The sequence below is a fragment of the Falco punctatus genome, assembly GCF_963210335.1.
Source record: "Falco punctatus genome assembly, chromosome: 2".
Taxonomy (NCBI): Eukaryota; Metazoa; Chordata; class Aves; order Falconiformes; family Falconidae; genus Falco; species Falco punctatus.
The window spans coordinates 18,590,874-18,612,402 of record NC_137581.1 but is presented as its reverse complement, the minus strand read 5'-3'; the positions used below and the strand labels follow the sequence as shown (position 1 = coordinate 18,612,402).

At 38.5% G+C, this 21,529-nt stretch overlaps 1 protein-coding gene across 2 annotated transcripts in view; it reads right to left on the bottom strand.

The window, feature by feature from the left end:
- DDX10 (DEAD-box helicase 10) overlaps positions 1-21,529 on the bottom strand; it is a 191,828-nt gene that overhangs the window by 116,148 nt on the left and 54,151 nt on the right. For both annotated transcript variants that reach the window (XR_013926326.1, XM_080377188.1), the window contains exon 13: positions 20,061-20,526. Coding sequence is in view for 1 of the 2 variants with exons in the window: in XM_080377188.1 (XP_080233314.1) it covers positions 20,061-20,526 (466 nt within the window). In the remaining variant the exon portion in view is untranslated. The remainder of the gene's footprint in view (positions 1-20,060; positions 20,527-21,529) is intronic.

Here is a 21,529-nt window from a genome sequence, read left to right as displayed (position 1 = left end):
CCTGGGGGGCATGAGGAGAAGAGTGGCCAGCAGGTGGAGGGAGGTGATCCTCCCCTCTGCTCTGCCCTGGTGAGGCCCCATCTGGAGTGCTGTGCCCAGTGCTGGGCTCCCCAGTTCAAGGGAGACAGGGAACTACTGGAGAGGGCCCAGCGGAGGGCTGCAAAGCTGATGAGGGGACTGGAGCATCTCCCTTATGGGGAAAGGCTGAGAGAGCTGGGCCTGGTTAGCCTGGGGAGGAGAAGACCAAGAGGGGATCTTACCCATGTCTACAAATAACTTCTAAGTGGGTGTCAAGAGGACGGGGCCAGGCTCTTCTCAGTGCTACCAGGACACAGGACAAGGGGCAACAGGCACAAACTGCAACACAGGCAGTTCCACCTGAATATGAGGAAGAGCTGCTTTACCTGGAGGGTGACAGAACCCTGGCACAGGCTGCCCAGAGAGGCTGTGCAGTCTCCTTCTTGCAGACACTCAAAACTCATCTGGACATGACTCTCTGCAACCAGCTCTAGGTGACCCTGCTTTAGCAGGGGTTGGACTAGATTTCCAGAGCTGCCCTTCCAACCCCAACTGTTCTACGATTCTGTGAAATTGGTATGCTGGAATCAAACAAATTACACTCAAGAACTTCTCTTGTGAGCTTTAGGTGTTAAACACCTTGAAAAATTTGGCTCCAAGTAGAGATGACCTTAAAATCTGGACTGTTTTAGTGAATAAACCTACATGTATTTCCATCTGATACTGGAAGGACTATGGTCTGAATTTGCCCTTGGGGAAAAAAGGCACACGTGAGCCTTCTTTTAAGAAACTGCTCTAAGTTTATTTTAGTTAACAATTCATTGTTGACTGGTTGTTTAGCTTTCCTAAAACAACCTTAAGATACAATTTTCACCTTCATGTCTTAATTTAGGGGAATAAATAATAGAATTTGAAAGTGGTTTATTTGAATTAAAAAGCCGTGAAGCAAGACCAGGTTTTATTAGAACAAAAGTATAAATATTAAAAGTTCCACTGCATCAGTGACTGGTCACCCAACAAAGTTAATTTGCAGTAAATGCCCTAGAAATAATTGTGAATTTTTTTGATGCCAGTCAGCCACAAGCAAGGGAGAATGGAGAAGTTTTGTTTATTTTTTCTTTTTGATGGAGAACAGAAGCATCTTTCCTATGCAGCTCTGTAGTTAGCTAGCTAGAGCTATAGCTGTTCTCCAACCCCAAATGTTCAGCATTTATTCCCTACTTCATTTTGAGCACCTTTCTCCTTTTAAAAAGGAAGCATTTTTTTTCTGGAAAACATCTGAATTTGGAATCAGCATCCTTTGTTAGCTTGAGTTTTTTTGCATTATTAGGGGTACTGGCTTACCTATCATCTGTATTCCTGTAGGGTGTTAAGTAGTTACCTTGGCAGACAAGATAGAGGGGGTAGAACACTCAACAAAAACATTCCTATTATACTGTCTGAGTATATGCAATATTTTCTTTTTAAAGAGGAAGCAGTATAAAAATCAAGTGATCTTGCCAGGCTGTACTAACTACAGTCATGCAACCAAGCTAAGGTCACACACAGAATGTTCACAGATCTTCTATACCTCTCTATACCTTGTAAGAATATCCACTGATTTGTGATGCTAGAGAAAAGTACTCTTGCACAGAAATAGCATTACTTGAGATTTCAGTATGTAAAATTATAGAATCATTTAGGCGGGAAAAGAATTTTAAGATCATTGAGTCCAACCAGTAACCAAGCACTGCCAAATCCACCACTAAACCACATTCCTAAGCACCACATCTACATGACTTTTAAACGCCTCCAGGGACGGTGACTCAACCACCTCCCTGGGCAGCCTGTTCCAATACTTGACCACACTTTCAGTGGAGAAATTTCCTAATATCCAATCTAAACCTCCCCTGGTGCAACTTAAGACCATTTCCTCTTGTCCTGTCCCTTGTTATGTGGGAGAAGAGACCGAACCCACCTGCCTACACGCCCCTTTCAGGCAGCTGCAGAGAGCGATAAGGTCTCCCCTCAGCCTCCTCCTCTCCAGGCTGAACACCCCCAGCTCCCCCAGCTGCTCCTCACAGGACTTGTGCCCCAGCCCCTTCCCCAGCCCCGCTGCCCTTCCCTGGACACGCTCCAGCCCCTCGACGTCCCTCCTGCAGCGAGGGGCCCGACACTGACCCCAGGGTTCGAGGTGCGGCCTCACCAGTGCCCAGTACAGGGGCGGTCACTGCCCTGGCCCTGCTGGCCACACTGTTTCTGACACAGGCCAGGATGCTACCAGCCTTCTGTACTATTACCCATTTTATGTATTTCCTTCCAGACTTCTAGTACTTAATTTCTAACAATACTCTGATTCTGAAATTCAAGCATGAGGTTTCTTCCCCATTCTTCTTTGCTTGTACACCTCTAACCATTCAGTTTCAGCACTAGGACACTGCTAAGGCAAACAGCTTTGCAAACAGCTTTATGGATTATGCTGTACAACCCTCAGTGACTTTATCAAAATGAAAGCTGCGTAATACTACCAGAATAAATTACTACACTGTTGGAAGTAATATAATCCTCTCACCATGCTACAAACTTCCCAGGAAGCCATCCTTTAAAGCTACTACTTTGTAACAACATTATTTTGATTTCTTGATGACTTTTTTTTTTCCTCTATTGAGAAATAATTAAAGAAAAATCACAGAAGAGAAAGGGTGAAGAACATTTAAAATAATTTTTATATGTAAAGAAAATAAACACATTAAGAATCTTTGCCTGTAAAAAGAAAAAATATATTAAAAATTTAAGAATGTATGTAATAAGTGCAGAGATGCACTCTGTTTCATAACGCAAGAAAAAGACATGAAATTTAAAAGTCACAATTGAACTGGAAGGCAGGAAATTTTTTCATATAATATGTAATTAGATTTTAAAGCTCATGCACAGGTAGTAATGGATATCAAGAATTTTGTTTGATCAAAAATGCATTACACTTTATAGAACTACAGGGTATTGGGATATAACAATATTTCCCAACGGAAAAAAAAAAAAAAAAAAAAAACAACAAAAAACTGAAAAGGCTTTTTTTCAATCTCTTTCTTTTCAGGCTTATTTCTAACTAATATAGATAGAAATGAATGCTCTGGAACTCTTGTAGAATGAAAGAGGGATTTTTTTATCAAACCCTTTTTCTTGAAGTCAAATTTTGAGATACTTACTTCGTATCACAGAAGAGTAGAGGGAAGAAGTCTCCAATTTAAGAATATTATCAGATGCTGTATTTTGGTGGGTTCTTTTTTTAACACAATAAGGTATACAAGTATGCTGAAATTTTCCCAACAACTAGAAATATTAGTTTTTACCATGTCCATTGAAGTCACTCAGCTCTGAAAGATGTGGTGGTTGCCACCACTGGTCACAGAATAGGATGCAGCCAGCAGATATCCTACCTGGTAAAACATGGGGGATTTATACCAGAACTTACATGGTTTCCATCAACGTAATCATCTGAGCACTCCAAAAATAGCTATGATTTATCCTCTCACAGGTGAGTCAAGACAATTTAGACATGTGCACCCATAAATCTGTAAATGCACTTACAGGAATAACAACTTAAGCTTAAGCACACACAGTTAAATGTTTTACAAAATGGCCAAAGATTAAGTGACCTGTCCCAGGCCATGCAGAAAGGTCTGTTACACTTCCTAAAGGAAACTTCCTCTCCTTCTGAAGTTGGTAACGATGATGATGATGCCTCAGTTTTTTCCTCATTCTGTGGAAACCCACCATTAAAAAAAAAAAAGCGCTTCCCTCCCCCACCGCCACCAGCATGAAAAAAGATCCCCCTTCTGTCTACCACTCATCACTCTGCCCACAACAGTAAGCTGTCAAACCCAGGTCTGGGACAGCTGGCACGTTACTCTGGCTACACAGCTGGGATTAGTGATACTTCTCAATTTGAATCCCAAGAGAGAGTTCTTGGGTAGGTTTTTGGTGGTTGTTTTAAGAGTCTTTCAACTCAAGTTTGAAGTGCTTCCATCAACAACTCATATATTAGAATAACCTAATTAGTCTAGACCCAGTATTTAGAAGCGTTGCCTGTTGTATATGCAGCGAGCCGCCAAAGCTTTCTGATACAAGCATAGCCTGTTCAGATGTTAGGATTCATCTATTCATCAAAAAACTGGGGGGTTGCCAACCCAATGTTAAAAGCGACAGATGTTCACAAAATAATGTTTGACAAACTGCAGCAGCCTTCTGATAAAACAGAAATAGTTTTCACTGTCTTAACTGCCATTAGCATATCCAACGCAAAATAATACAATAAAAAAGTGAAATATTAACAATTCATACATTTTAAATTAACTCCTGCCCCAGAAGAACTAAAAAATTGTAATTGCCACTAGTAAACTCCCATTTCTGTTTACGTATCAGTGTGTTTCTGCTTTCTTTCCTAAGAGTCTACGATTCCTCATATATTTTTACTTACATTATTAGTGTATATGCCTTTTGGTTGAGCAAGACCTTCTCTGAAATTTGCCTAGAACAAAACAAAACCAAAGACCCCAAATCTTTTCCCTCCCTTACAAGTAATTGGAGCTAATGCTAAGCAACAGTTAGGTGACTTCTGTCGCTTCTGGTGCACAGGGACCATCCAAAGTTCAAGCCACTAACCATAACCACATACACTGACGGAAATCTTGTAGGTTGAATAACCCAGGAGGAATTACTTGATTTTCCTCAAGTCTAGCTACTCATTACCATACACAGCCATAACATAAACCCTATCCTCCAGCAACTCAACCTACACCTGAAGGTAAACAGGACTGAGTATGTTACAACTAGTCCTGAAGTGTTTCAGGAACTCCTAGCACCATTTCCTGGGATGAACAGGAAATCTTTGAATCCAGCCTTGATTACATACAAAAATGAGCTCAAGACAATACCAACTCATTCTCTTTCCTGAAAATCTGATGACCAGTATTTTGGACCACATACAAGCCTGAGAAAGTTGGCAGATCTATCTTTCTGCACAAAGAAAACTGATTGGCAATAAATTCTCTCTCTCGAGTCAGCTAACTCCTGCATTTGTGACAGAATCATCACTAACAAAAGAAAAACAACATAGAGAAAGTAAGAGAGGAAAAAACATGAAGTGAGGCACAGCTTCTGTTACAAAAGTAAGTTTATTCAATAACCACCATATGAAATACCAAAACTGCCTGAGAGGGGGATATACTCTGCTTCTGTGCAGCCTTTGCCTTCTAAAACGGGGCATCTTCCAGACAATCACAAAAGAAAACATGGGAAAATTCCTGTTAAGAGCTAGCACTCCTAGCTGAGACTGTAAGATACACCACAAAAATTACAGTGTTAATTATCACACACTTTTGCCACTACATTAGCAAAATTAACCCCATATAAAATATGCTGAGTTCAGGGACTCAGCAATAAGGTTTGTTAGGAAAGACACTGGAGGCTGAAATATTTGGTCAGCATCTTTTTCAGATATATAGATACACACACGAGGTTCACATATATGAAAAGAAATATATATAAATGAAGAATTATATAATACATTTTACCTTTATACATTATGTAACTACGCATTTTGTATATATGAAATATAAGGATTAAATATTTTATGTATGCAAGCTATACATTCCTTAAAAAAAGTTTAAGACAACCAAAACCTACCACACAACTTAGTCATGCACTGAATCCTAAGCAGCTGGTAGCCTAGTAAGTCAGTAAATTAACTCAAGTGAAAAGAAAACAGGGTCAACTCCAATTCATCTTTGATCTACTTGCTGACCTTATCCTTATGACAACTATAAATTTAAACTACATTATCCTTGCAATCCTATTAAAGTAGGAGAAGAATGCAATTTCATCAGATAGAGTTTGACATTCAGATGCTCCAGGTCTCACAGCACAAGCACTGAATTTCTATTTTGTACAAGTCCTTTTAGGCTGCGAACACGGCAGCGCAGTAGCTATACACTCCAGCAGGATCTCAGGAAGGCCAGTTTGAAAAGGCAGGTGATAGATAGCCCTAAACTGCTCTCACTGGTAAATTTCAGCCCCTCCACTGAAGGTAGGGGAATGGCAAAAGTCTGTCTCAAGACAGTGAAACTGTCAGTAGTAACTGGAAGTTATAATTCATTGATCTAGGCAGGATAGGAAATCCCATGTTCAGAGCGCTCCAAAGATAAAAGCTAGACCTTTTCCATGTTAAGATATAAATAAAGAATAAATAAAAAAGGAATGAATAAGTTTAAAAAGCCCAAATGCACTATTCATACTCACATTACAGGTTATCATGAGACAAACTTTTGACCTTCAACAGTTTTCCATCGTTTTGCAAATGCAAGCAACAGACTACAGACACCCAGTCCACAAACACCAGGCATTAATGTACACAGAACTGCTGCCCAGTGAATTTTAAGCAACCTATGTGTAACAAAAGACGATTATTTTTACATAGCATAGAAAATGAGCTCATAGCATTTGCTCAGAGTAAACAAACCAAATACAGGAAAACAAACCACTTACGAATTCACCGTTGAAAATAACCTGGGTTTCTCCCAGCACCTCAGATTTCCTTAACTGCTATATAATCTCTGATGACTGAAGAACATCTGTCACTACATTAACGTCATTATGCTTAAATACACAGCTATACTTGTAGAAAACCTCACGTTACCCATATCTAAAGAACTGGTTTGATGTTATGCTGAGCCACCTCATCAAACATTGCCAAGGTAAACCATAGTCACTGACATTTGTAAAGATACTTTTGAGCCTTGAGAGCTTTGCACCTCTTTTGCAAATATATTCACGGCTTCCAGCAACACATGGCATTTTTTTCTGTGAATCACAAAACGCCCACCACATTTCAAGGAGGATGAAATTCTAAAGGAATTCATCAAAAGCGCCAAAGAGAATTAAGAGTATGAAACTTCAGATTAACACTTGAAACAAGTTTAGTAGATGAGGCATTTGGAAATTAAATACTCACTGATTCTGTGGCAACGTTATTAGCCTAACTTAAAATCTTTTTTTCCCCCCTTACCATTCCAAACTGAAACATTACTCTCCTCCCCTTTCTCTGCGCATGCACACACTCCATCGCTTGAAAGCCAACCTGAGACACTTTTTCACACACAGCTACCTATGGTCTTTCTGTCCAGGTACTGAGCTATAAGCTACATCCCAACACAACCCAAGTCCTCTGAAACCCTACACAAGGATCACTGAAATACGTAGAAGAAAAAGAACGCTTTGATCAATAATCCAGACTTAAAAGTTTGAATATTTAATATAAACATTAACTTGCTGAATATGTAACTCTACAGAACTTCTGTCTGAATTTATATTTAATCTGTTTTTTATAAAAATACTTTAATGTAGATTTGAGCCTTCCTGCTCCGAAAATGAGAACTAATTTAGTTGGGAATATGTCTTTTAGACACACTGCATTTCTCAGATGACTAACTGAGAAGAGCTAATAATTCCTTAGCTGTAAAAGCTTTACTTATACAGAGTTACACATGCATAAAAATTGCTTTTGCTCATTTTTGTGGATTTGACCTAGCTTCCTCCTCACATTCAGACTGGAGAGCTAGAAGCAACAGTACAGCTATCTGTTCCTCCAGTTTAAATGCTAAACTCCTTGCCATTAATTCCCCCTTTATCTAACTCAGTGAGTATCTTCAGAGTTATCAAACAACCCACCAGGAACCATGCAGCAAAGTCACTCCTCCAGGAGAGGGGGAATGGTGCAGCACTCTGTTCCTGAAAGAAACTCAAGCAGTAAACAGGTGAGACACAAGGAAGCACAGACATCTACTGCCAGGGCAGCTCAAGGTGTTTCGCAGCAGAAGCCAAGTGCCAGTTTCAGCACTTCCACCTTGGGCCCTGAGGAAGCAGCTGTGACTTGCTTGACAAACCCTCAGCCCTGCCCGTGGGTGCCTCTCACAGCAGCAGCAACCTGCAGCTGTAATAGCACAGCTCCCCACAGCCTGTCCTGCTCCCAGCCTCCCATGGGGACACAGCCACCACCCCATCCAGGCAAAGATGAGCAACTGGAAAAAAAAAAAAAGTATTTCCAGTCTGTCACCTGCCTCACTCCAGCAAAACGCAAGCACTCAGGAAAGCCTCCTCCTGAACTCCCTTCTCATTCACCCTATGGGGATAGTAAGATTCTTCTTACCTAACCGATATATCATAGTCGCTATATCAGCTTGGTAGCCAGCATCTTGCAACAGCAGAGAGCATGCCCTTTTCTAGATTCCCTCCTAAGATTCAGACAGGCACAAAATCTTAATGTAAAATAATGATCTGCTATGATTTACTTTACATCTTTTTTTCAAGAAAATATCTGAGGAATTGCCTGGCTCTGTAGATACGGTCAAGAAGTTCCAACACGAGAATATGTTACTATGCAAAGGAAATCAGAGATGCCTGTACAGCCACACAGGCAATAAATTCTTCAGGCTGAAGACCCACAGAAAAAGGACAATAAGCGAAATCAGTTTTCAACCACATCAGCTACCACCTACCCCAACACTAGCACAGGGTGGATGCCAGGACAGCTCTACCCATTTCAGAGACCACAGCACTTACATTACATTAAGGTGAGTACATTAACAGCAGCATCATTTGAAATTCCTTTTAACTATTATTCCAGTAACTAAAGGCAAAAACTGAAAACAACATGCCAACACTTGTGTTTCAATGAGATGCTCACACTTGATAGAAAGACTTAACCTAAACTTACATTTCAATTTTCCAGTGTTTTTCCAGTAGAAGAATTTAACATTTCTCATACCACTATTTACTTATTAGTATCTTCTCATTTTACGCAGTAAATATTCCATTATAGCTGTCTTAGTTTTAATCATTAGCAGCTGCTCTACATTACATCATGAAATGTTTTAGAAGACTATTATTGCTCATAAGTGCTTAAAAAGTGACCAAAGATAAAATAAAATATAAAGATGTTATTTTTCCAAGCATAAAAGATTAGCAGTAACAGAGAAATATCAAGATTGATTAGCTTCAATGACTCACTGAAAAATTCAGCTGCACTAAAACCAAATAAAATACTTCTTGAAAATGGAGAGAAGTCAAAGTAATTTATGCTTTAAGTTTCCCACATTAAAAAAGGATTGTGAAAGTAGAGCCACAAGAACAAAACTGACTAATGAAAACGTAACATCTCCTTGGCTTAGAGTAAATGCTGATCTTGAAACCAAAGAGAAAAAACTACCTGCAGACACGGTACATAAAACTGTTCTCTTTCTTTTAAGGCTTGCCTTGTTAAGCTAATTATAATACTTGAACCAGCAAGGAGCAGAAATTTCACTCAAGCTCGGTCAGTCAAAATATTCAACCTTCAACTCCCACATCATCTTTTTCATACCTAAGGAACTATGGTATGACTTCCAAATTACTTGCAACATTTGATAACATTCAGTAACAAAGTGTCCCTAAGCTAAATGCTGCCTTAATTTGCATTTGCACATGGCATTTTCAATTTATATCCTATCATTCACCTCCTCCATAACGGTATCACATTTTCTTCTCACATTCTTCTATGTGCTAAAATAAAGCCTCTCTTGCAGGCCAAAGGAATATTTGTTGGAATATCTTTACTCTTGGCTGCTGTCCTCTTATCATGTCCTCTGCTGTCTTTGTTCTTCAATCCTGTATCTACCTCTTCAACACAACCTGAACAAATGAGTTAAATCACTGGAAAAAGTTACTAGTAGTGGCAGATTTTTAATCTTCATGTCTCTAGATCCAGACAGGATGCCTTTTGAAAGATGCACTTATGCAAATTTCCATTTCTGCATTCAATACAGGAATGACAGTGTAAAATAGCATGGTTGTAATATCCAGGGAAGTCAGACCAGATGACCACTTCCCTTTGCATCTATAAAATGCAACTACTGTAGCAATAAAGAGCTGTAGGAAAAGACATCACATACTAATTGAGCACTCAGTGTTCAAAACTGTGGTAACTGAACAACACACACATATTCAAAAATCAACACAAAAAAGGTGGTACAACTTTTCATGAAACACAACGTTAAGAGAGACGGGAATCTGCAGACAGTACCCCTGAGGATCCTCAAGGATCAGGTTGGAAAGATGGGTTATATATTTGTCATTCCCATACAAAACTATCGCCTTTCAGCTCTGGTCTCCCACCTTACCTTCCCTTCTCCCTTCAATCCCCTCTTGGCATCAGTCCCAATTGCTTCTGTCACAGCTACTTAAAAAGCTTTCTTTTACAATGCACCTACTTCTCCCAACACCGCTTCTAAATTGGTCTAAGAGCCACACACTAGAAACTCCTATTCAAAATCTGTGTCCTAAAGCTGGAAATCAGAAGAATATTTCTATTCAATCTACTGCTCAAAATACACTTTGCATCAACACCCACAGACCTACCAGTCTCTCACTGACAGCACCTCCTGATTTCCACTACTGGTCATTATTTTCTTATTACCACATCATTCTGACATGTAACATACAAACATAAACATATACACACACACATATATACATATATTTCAGATGGCATACTTATTCTTATAAAGCTCCAGCTTTTTGTGACCACCATAAAAATTAATAGATAAGAACTTATTTATACTTTTCAGACAACACTGTTGGGAAGCTATTAGCACAAAAGCTAGAGAAAGCAACAAATTACAATAACCCACGGCCGTTAAATAAAAAAAGATAAATAAAACAACTAGCATTTTATCTGAGAACCTAAAATTACTCCACAAATAGCAATGAAAACACCAATTCAAAATTTTAACTTCATTCTGCAAATATATTTCCATTTCCAATTCAAGTGAGTCAAATTTCAACCTGAAGTGAAAACATCAAGAAACAGGCCATTAGAAAACACAGTGAAGACCTGTCTTGCAAATACAGAACTCATCCATGGGCTGGGACGTGTCAACTTTCACAGAAGTCCTTAAAAGTTGCTCTCTTCCCATGCTCAATCTCACAACAGCTAGACATCACAGGAAGTAACAACAGTTCACAGAGATTTATTCTTTAGCAGAGAGAATGTAATACTAGATCAGCATGCAATTCCCAAAATACATGATCAAACTGAGGAATTACCCATTTCTGCAAGCCCAAACCCATGACTTCCTTTGGCTGGAATATAACAGCATCCTGCAGAACATGTGCCTGCTGCATCCCAAGTCTGTGAACAGCTATGGCTGAAGTACATTTTGGCTTTCAGTGTACCTTAATGTAAACAAGCCTCAGACAGAAAGGCTTAATGCAGCTGCTGATATGCATTTTGGTATTATCAGCTTGTTCTTTATTGCCCTTTGTGGCTCTTTTTTTTTTTAAAAAAAAAAAAAAGTTTGGGAGTGACACTGGGATCTGCCACCTCACCAGAACCCCCTGCCCTGCACTAATGAGATATAATGAAGCCAAATGCAAGAACATCGCCCAAAAGTACAGACCAGTCAGACTCAAGACTAGTACTGCATTTACAGGGGGAAGTGATGACTCCAAAAATACTATTTCCCAAAAATTATGAGGTATACGCATTATTTCTCCACCAAGGCAGCAAGAGACCTACAGACACAGAAATACATGCTGTCATTTTATGCTCTGCAAGACCCAGTCCTTCTGTTCAGAACCTGATAGAAAACTGCCACTGCAGAGCTGGTGTTTTGAGGCCTCTATCTAGCACTCTGATTCAGAAAGCGTCAATGGAAATAAAACATCAACTAACACTAGTTTTGCTCAATGCAGAGATTATGGAAACAAGGATAGCACTGTCAGCAGATCCAGTTTAAAATGAACAGGAAAAGCTGATCTTAAAATCGCAATACTAGCAATGCTGGCTTTTCTTTTCCAGGTGCCTACCTGCACAGTCTCTTTGCAAGAAGCATAGTCAACATTAACACAGGAAAATATTATTAAAAGCAGTTTTAAATCATGCTTTGTGATCTTGGTCATGCACGTGACAGATCTGAGAGAAATTATACTGCCATTTAGCTTATCAAAAAGTTACATTTGCCATTTTGTTTTCCAGTGGGTTTCCCTTGCGCGAGGACATCAACACTACCTCCTGTCTGCGTGCTTTTTCTGAGGGATTTACTAACACAGCCACATCTTCCTCGGGCATGTTTGCCAGACATCTCACTTCTCAGGCACAACCCTATTACTTCACAGGGGTCCATACAGAGCATACAGGGCCATAAGGAGCAGACAAAGCAGTCTATCTTGATCCAGTGAGCATCAGCTAGATCAAGATTTCCCACAGGAGGAACACACACAGGCGCAGCTTGGGCAAAGGAGAGGAAAAACCCTGCGCTGAAATAAGCTGAAAGCTACCACAGGAACAGCGTGGTGTAGGTAATGAAGGATGGGAAGATCGCTAAGACTTCACCACCAGGCTGGCCCAAAGAGATTTACATTTCATTTATTTTTGACTGAAATAAAGCCAGTGGCTGTGGCCTTAATTGTTTTAATTTCCTTTCACTCATTCAAAGTAAAGCTCCCTTAAGAGATTTTTTTTATCCCCAGAGGGAGTAGCTGTTTCTTTACACCCAAAACAGAGAGCCGAGAGCCCATCCTTCAGAAGGGAAGACACTCTCTCCCAGCTGCTCCTGCCAACACTACAATTTTTCAGAGGTGGGACAAATCAAAAGTCTTACGGAAACAAGGAGCATCAGCTCCACATGACCAAACGGATTTTCTGTGATCACTGACCTAGCTCCTGGCCAGTCAGGAGGTCACTGTTTGGAAAAGGTGTACTGCACAGACTTTCTCCTTTTTAAAATAGTCATAAAATTACAATGTGCATTTTAGTGATACTGTCATGAATTCCCCAGGGACTCATTTTGGCTAACAGCTGATGAATCACCACCAAAACCACGATCATTTTTTTCGATAATTATCAAATTATTCCAGCCAAAAATTACACAGCTCAGACACAAATTCAGAAATCTGCCCCAAAATAGTTTAAAATTAGTATGGGTAGTTTAATAAGCAGTGCTTGCAGTAGCAGATGTCTGTATCAGAGAAGATACTCGCATATACAGGAAAGAATAATTCTCATAATTTTAACTACACATCTTGCTGACAGTAGCCAGATCTATTTGTTAGCCAGTCTGCTTTATTACTATTTCAGGAAGCAGCACTGCCTTTAAAAATTAGTGCTGTATATGATTTCTAGTAGCATTTCCCAATTTTAGCATTCAACTTACAGAAAATCACTTATCCAAAAACTGTGTCACTTACAAATACTTCCAATGCCATCACTCAGCAACCATTCAGGCACTAATGATTTTAAAGGAAACTGTGGCATTTTAGATTTTAAAAATCCTATGGTTCTGGAGAATATTGATTAAAACTAGGCAGTTTTAATGCAGAGTATCTGGCTCACCCCCATCTATGAAACTGCTGCGAAATATTAAACATGGCTATACATCAGTGATTAAGCACAATTAAAATTGAGGTTATTACTGCAGGCCTGAGTAACCTACTAGAAGGATTTAACAAATGAAATTTTAGTGAATCATTTTAAATCATACAGTACCCTAATACTTCTTGAGATACAAGATCATGCATCTCACAGTCATTTTGGGTCTATTCAATCACAAGACAAAGCATACCTCATTGCAAGCTGAATTTGCACCAGATGCTGAAACCTGAGCACGTAATAGTCTAGCCTGCCCACATCACTCTGCACTGGACAAACCATCAATCCTGCAGAAAGATCTTCACTAAAGAACAGGTACAAAACTTACACTGTTCAACATGAGCTCAAAGTCCTTCAGTGAAGTTAGTCACAGAAACACTTTGCAAAATAGCTTCCATTCATTAGGACAGCAAACGATCTGATACTTCAGCAGAGTGAAGACAACTTGTGAGGCTGATTCAGATGGCATATGGAATTAAGGATTTTTTTTACAAAAACAACAAAGGTCCACAACATGGACTGTGGGCTTCAAAAATACCACAGTTCACAATGGTTCAAAAGTACCTTGAAATGTAAAATTTACCACAGAAGCAAAGCCCAGCACATCAGAATTATGTAATCCATAGATTATGGTATAGAAAGCTAACATCTGTAATAAGGACAGACATTCAAATACAATTCATAAATTATATTTTCTACCCAGATTTTAAACATGATTAAAAATATTTAAAATGACAATTTTGTGCTGCACACATACTTTAAGAGATATATAGCAGATATTTATGTGAAATATATAGCTTACCAGTAACTCAGACACTTCAAATCTTATATATTTTAAAATTTTCCTACACATCACAGGGATTGGCACAAATATCTGGAATGCTGCCTTAAAGATGCAAGAAATCTAAATATTTGAAGTGAATTTTTCATAAACTATGGAAGTTCTTAGTAAGTTGCTAGAAAATTATCTGAAATAGAAATCACTAGAGAAATTGGAAGATGGACGTGGAGCAGACAGAAGAATGCTAAAGCAGGTAACCTGAAAGAGCAATGAAAAAAGATTAAAACAATAAGTGATCTATGGATCTGGAGTTTAACGTGGATTGTGGGTTTTTACAAAGGACTGTCTGAAAAGCCTCTGTTACGCAGTTTAATCTAGCAAGTCATGAATGTTCTAATTTAAAATAATAAAGCCAGGGGAATGAATATCCCTGCAAATCTGAGGAGGAGAAGTCCAAGAACACAAAATGTTCTTGCTCTGTCTTTTGTGTAGCTTACAGAAGCACTCCTAAATTACTAGGCTTTTAAAAATTAGATAGAATATATAACTGCACATCATAGACACTCTTAAAAAAACAAGTTTTGGTTGTATTTAAGTTACTGAAATTGCATGGAAAGAAAATGTGATTTCTTTAAAATTTTCCATCTACTTTGTGGAATGCATTCTGTGTTGGCTGCTGTGCATAAAGATGCTTGAGGTACCGTCAGCAGGTTTCATTTCCACTCAAGGCTGATAAAAGGTATTTTTTCATAACACTGGATTCTTTAATCACTTTGGCTAATATCCAAAGATAAGCCTGCTTCACTTGTATGCAAATATTTCGTACTTCGTATAAATCATTACTTGCTGTAATTCAACTAGAAAGACACAAGCACACTGTTACTAGGCTGAGAACCTAAGGCACTTGCATTCTCTAGGAAGGAGAATTTATGGTACATAATGTATCACAGTACTGACTTTTATTTAACTTACAAATAAATAACTTCTATATTTTTCTCTGCCAGAATGCTAGCTTTGCAACCTGTCTCCAAGGAATTGTTCTTTTTTATAGCTAGCAGGATGCCTGAAGCAGCTTTCTTCTCTCGGACACAACACACTGCTACTGCAGGAGCAAAGAAGGCTATCCCTAAGGGAAAAAATGCCACTACAAGAGTCAGCCAGCTTGCTCCCTTGCTTCTTCTCTCCTTTGGATAGTTTCTATCTTGCCATCCCCTGAAAAGCATCAAGGAGACAAAGTCACACATTTAAAATTAATTAATACAAAAGCGTAAGAATAAGAGCTAGTAAGAGCTGGTAAAAGGAATGAGATGATGCTTCACACAGAAAAAGCAATATATAAACACAAGATTGGTGAAAATCTCATAACATGGAACAGGATAAATCCCATTGATAAGGAAAAGCCAATGTAAAAGAAGCAATCAAGATGAGTCACATCTCTGAAAATTAATTTTGATTTCTGTGGAGTGTAACAGGCTTTCTTCTCAACATCACAGAAGAAAATTCTAGAGGACTATGTCCTCACTTTGGTGCATGTTAAATGATGTTTTCTTGATCCTTTTCTGTGCAAAGTCCACAGTACAACTAGCTATCACTCTGTTTCTTGGTTTAGACTCACCCACGACCTCTAGTTAGGGAGATTTACCCTTGTCTGTTCTTTCCTGGTTTTATAAACACATACATACCCAGGTCATAATATGTCAGTTTACAGTGTTTATGTGTCTGAGAAGTGTAAGAAAATTCCACAATACGTAATGTTACTGGATTACAAGGCAAGCCAGCTAGCTGAGACAGAATTGTAGCATATAAAATTCATAGTTACAGCATTCAAACAGTGGGCTAATCAAGAGTCCAGACTAACTCCAAGGAATCTGCAATTAGATTTAAGGCAGCCCTCTGTATTCTTCTGCTTACTAGAGTGTTCCAAGCAGCCAGTAAATACCCCACTTGAGAAGTCTTAGGGGTCCATAAAACAAGAGATGGGGAAGCAGGGAGGGAGTCACAGCAATCTTAAGAACTCAGGAGTTCAATATTCTCCACCCAACACCAGAAAATTCAATAGCAGAAGATAAGTCTAAGTCATCTTGTGAGACATCACATGCTGTCAAAGTATGAACAAATCCAAGAAGAAACTACTATAGGCTTAATCTTAGTTCTCAAAATAATGCTTGAAGCTTAAGAAGTATAGCATTTGCATTTCAAAATGCAAAAACAAGTTTCATTAAAATAGCATTAAAAACGAAGTTTGTAACCAGGGAGTACTTACAGTCTTTACATAAATACTGCTAATACCATTAAATGCACTTTAAACTAATGATTTCCATAATGTTAACACAACAGCTAAATATTGCGTATGTGCTAATGCCTCTATGCATATAGCTGACCTTTTTATTTAGAAGTACAATGTTCTTATGCATAAGTCCCATGAGTTATATCACCAGCAAAAAATCCCAACATATTTAAGTAAAATCCATAAATAGGGCGACTAGTGAGTAACTTAAAAAATGAGCTCAGAAGCTCATAACAAAATTGTACTATCTGCCAATAGCTTTCATCTTATCCAAGGGTTCTTTTACACAGCACGGCAGAGAATAGATTTTTCTTTCTCTCTGTTGTCACAAAATGATGGAGACAAAGTATGCACGCAGCCAAGGGCCTCATTAAGAAAGGGAAAAAGAAAAGAGAGGAATCAAGCCACAAGTCATGCTATTAGAAGAACTAACATTGGATGTCTCACTTTACACCATGACCTACCTTTCACTGTTAGGTTGGGTACCATGGACAGTCAACAAAACCAAAATATTCTAAGTCAGCCACACAAATCCCCTTCTACTCCATCATCAGTTTAAATAACGCCTGCTCCTTTTGCCTAGTTCCTTCCCCTTGTTACAAAGATGGATGAGCCCACACCACCTGGAATCAAAAGTATGGGCACTACACCACCACACAGGATACTCGGAGCCAGCCTAACACCTCCTCTTGCTCCTTTCTTCCACTGGAGCTAGGGAAGACACAAGGATGAGGAAGCTATGCTGTCTCCAAAACCAGCTATTAAAACATTGAAGCTGGATGTAATGTTTCCATTTACAAAAACATCCTGAAGCTCAACAATCGCAGTGGGACTGTTTTGCTGTCAACAAGAAACATAATCTAAGAACAGTGAAATTGCAAAATCAATCACACACATTAAAAGCATAAATGCAAACTCAGTTCAACCTTTGTGGGTACGCTCATAATTTCCCATTTATATGATCACATACTAAGGAGTCCTGTGGAAACACATCTTATTTAACACACAGAATAGATATTAAAAAAACCTCCTAACTGATCTAGTCAAGTATACACTCTATGTTCATACTTCCAGACTCTGCAGCATTTGATACTATCAATGCCTGTGTCATCCTAGAAATGCAGCAACAATTCAGTATGCTATAGTTAAACTGGTTCCCAAGTCCTCCCTAGAAGGACACTGCAACACACAGCAACAGGAAAACTGCACTCACACTGCACAGTGCTTCTCACATACCAGAGGAATCAGTTCTTTATAATTCTTTAGATATGAACTGATGCAGAACAGATAGAAACTGAATAACCACTTCAAAACCTTTATCCAGAAAATAAACACACGGGAAAAAACATAGAAACTGTTGGAAGTTACCAATTTGGTTTTAACACCCACAAAACGTAGTGCTGAGGCATACACATAAAAAACGATGCACAATGCCTGCACCTTTCTATGTAATTTCTATTATGTGAATTTGCATACCGAAACATTAAAAGACAATATATGATTAGTGATAGGAACCTTTATTCTCTTATTCTTACTAAAACAACAAAAAAAAAATCATTACATTTGAAACATTCCACTATTGCCTTATTTTACTGTGAAAATTGTTGAATTTTCATATAGAAGCAGCATAGAATAATAAACACCACACTATCATATGCATCAACCAAGAATAGCTCCCGCAGTTAGGCAGAGTATGCTCATAGGCATTTCTGAAGGAGATTATTTAGATTATATTTTAAGTACATCATAATACATATCTTGAAACTTTTGATTTTTTGTTCACAGCTACTTAGAAAAATAGCTATTCCATTATTATGCCCCCATGTACAAGAGGTTTCAGGTGATGCAAGGCCTTCCACACTTACACGCCAAGTACAAACCACTAACCCTTCACTGCAGTTTTATTAACACTGAATCACAAAAAATAATGTCTGACTTGCCTGAGCATACACTAACTTATAAACGTTTAATGCTGGAAAAATGTTAAAAGGTTACCCAGCAAGGTTCCAAATTATTTTCTACATCACTAGTACTTTCAATAAAATTTCTTTTGTTCATTCTTTTACATCAAGTTTCTCCTTTTACCATTTCCTGAACAAAACTTCCCAGTTCACTTTCCAACAAACAAAAGCAACATGAAATTGCCTGTCTATTTCAGAATGAGAAATTGTGGGAGCAATATGACAGCTGTGAGAACACCATTCTTTTAACTAAGGCAGAAATCTTTCGCTCCACTTTGCTTTCAAAGGAGCAATTTCTTTTCTACATGAAATTGAAATTTATTAACAAGTATAAGCCGCAGCCAGGCAGCAGGGCAGCTCAGGCTTAGAATAACAGGAACAGAAAGGTAATTCCAGGAGCATCCTCCTCCCTGTTCTCAGACAAGATGGCACTTGTGGCAGCCTCCTCATAGTAGAGGAAAGAGTGCAGACGGTTACTCTGCAACTGCGCATCTTCGACAAAGTTACCTGATAAAGCTAGTTTATATGCTTCACTAAATACTCAAGGAAAGATGCTGCTTATAAATGCAGTTAGTGGGCTGAATAGCCCAAGTTCATGACAAGTGCCCTGTGCTGTTAAATAACAGCACAGAAAAAAAAAAGATTTAAAATACCAGTTGGAAAAATAAATATTTTGCTTAACAGGAGGCTCCCCTTGCATGCATATAAGATCAGAAAAACATCTTGCTGAACCAGATGGCTATTTCACTTGGATCCCTTTACTACAGAAATACATGATATGTAATGCTAGATAGTAAAGGATACACAAAAAATTCACAATATGCACATTACCAAATCTGTTTTATAGAAATAATAACCAAAAAAAAAAAAAAAAGAAAAACAAACCCAAAACCATCCTTACTGTAGCACTGTATTTAAAGATTAAATGAAAGCAACATTTCTCAGAACACCAAGCAATAGAAATCTTGAATTATAAAGCTACTCGCCAAGGAAATGGAAGATCTACATAAATACTTTTAATAAGCCTTTAGAACCATGCTTACAAGAAGTGCATGCTGGCTCTCTTTGATACTGGCTCAATTCCTAATAGTAAAGATCCTGTTGACAGTAAAAATCACGGTTTGAAGGTTACATTATTGTAAAGATCATTTAATGATTTGTATCGGGAAGTGGCTCATCATATATTGCAGTTTGGTTCCCATGAACTGTGCTATGAACTGTGGCACAGCATCAAAATTATGACTGAACGTGGCAGCTATTTAAAGAGATACAAGCAAATTAGTAAGTGATAAGAATTAAAACCATCAAAATTTCCCAGGTATCCAAATCATGTTATTCAAAAACTAAAGTGACTACAAGGATATTTTTTATGCAAATACAAAATGATAAAAGCCTAAGTCACACCACTTATCTTTTGGGAGCAATTCTGACCTCTGATACATATGGACAACACATCTGACTTCAAGCGAGTATTCTGCTAGGAGCAGAATGTTCTCTTTTCTCCTCCTCCTTACTTGGAGTATGTCCAATACAAAATCATTAAGATTCATAAGCCTTACTGTAAAGTGCACTTACCTGTTCTGGATTATCTTTAGCTTCCACACCAAAAACATTCCGTTGTTTCACTGTCAGCAAATCAATATCTTCAGTGTCATCGTCATCGTCATCATCTTCAAAGGACTGCACAGAGGCTGGGTTTAGTACCCTACTTGGTACAGGAACTTCTTTTTCCTCCTCCTCCTGCTTAGATACTTCTTTTGATTCATCCTCAGACTCATCACTCTCCTCAGCACCTTCACTGGCAGCAGAACATTCTTCAGTTTCTTTCCTTCTCTCCTTTTCCTTTGTTCTGTTAACAGACAACCTTCCACTGAAATTAGTTCTGCATTTCTCCACTCCTTCCTCATTTATCGAGAGGGCATTTTTATTTTGCTCTGTCTCCTTCAAGTGATCTGTCCCATCAGCTGCCTCACTTGCACATAGCTGTTTCTGAACTTTTTGAAGAAATCTCACACGAGGTGCCATTGCAAGACCCAGTGATCTAAAGCATGGAATTAAACAAATTAATTAATCTGAAAGGTAGATACACAAAATTTGACTACATTAGAAGCCCTCATTGATGGCTCAAGTGATTCAATTTTAATTATGGTAATTCATATTGATACATTTTGACCAACATATTTACAAAACAGTATTTGGGCTAAAACAGGACAATCTAGCTTGAAAAATACAAGCAAACACTGGGAGAGGAAGGAAGATGAAATAACTGAGAACTCTCAAGAAGAGTTACAAATTCTCCCAGGAAAGAAAGCAAACAAAGAACCTGAAAAAGCTCTCGAGAAGAGCAAATTATCTATGATACACAGTAATATATGGTGGAAGAAACACCAATGTAATTTGGTATTGCAGATACACAGGTGTCATGTCAATGACCGAGAGAGCACTCATCTCTTTCAGAGAGTCCTTCACTGCTAGAAGTGCACCCAGAAGTGACCCTCACCATCTCACAGTGATGGAGTGACTAAATGCAGAAAAAGCTAAGGAAAAGATGTTTCTCCCTTAAAGGAAATCTCACCTGTCTACATCCCTCTACAGCAAGGCTTTACCTTCATGGCATATGGAACTAGCAGTGCAAACAATACCATTATTTCACCCATTTATTCATGACAATTCAGTTATATTAATACTTTATACATGAAGGGCCAAAAATTAGCCAAAAAGCAAAAATGTATAGCAACAATACTGGAGAGCACCGCATGGGTGCAGATACTCTGTCTCCAACAGATCATTTGATTTCAGTAAACGCTATAATTGCCCACTATTATTACACCTGACCAAATCCAAATTTAAAAAAGCAACACTTAAGTCTCTTTCAGAGTTCATGAGCCTTCTCATTAGGTGAATAAAAAATGTGGGAGGACACAGGTACTGTGCAAGGAACACACAGAGACCACAGCTATATTTAAAAATACACAATACAGAACCGATGGTGTTTGTAATACTCAGAGGCTGTACATATACTTAACAAAGGAGTATTTAACCAA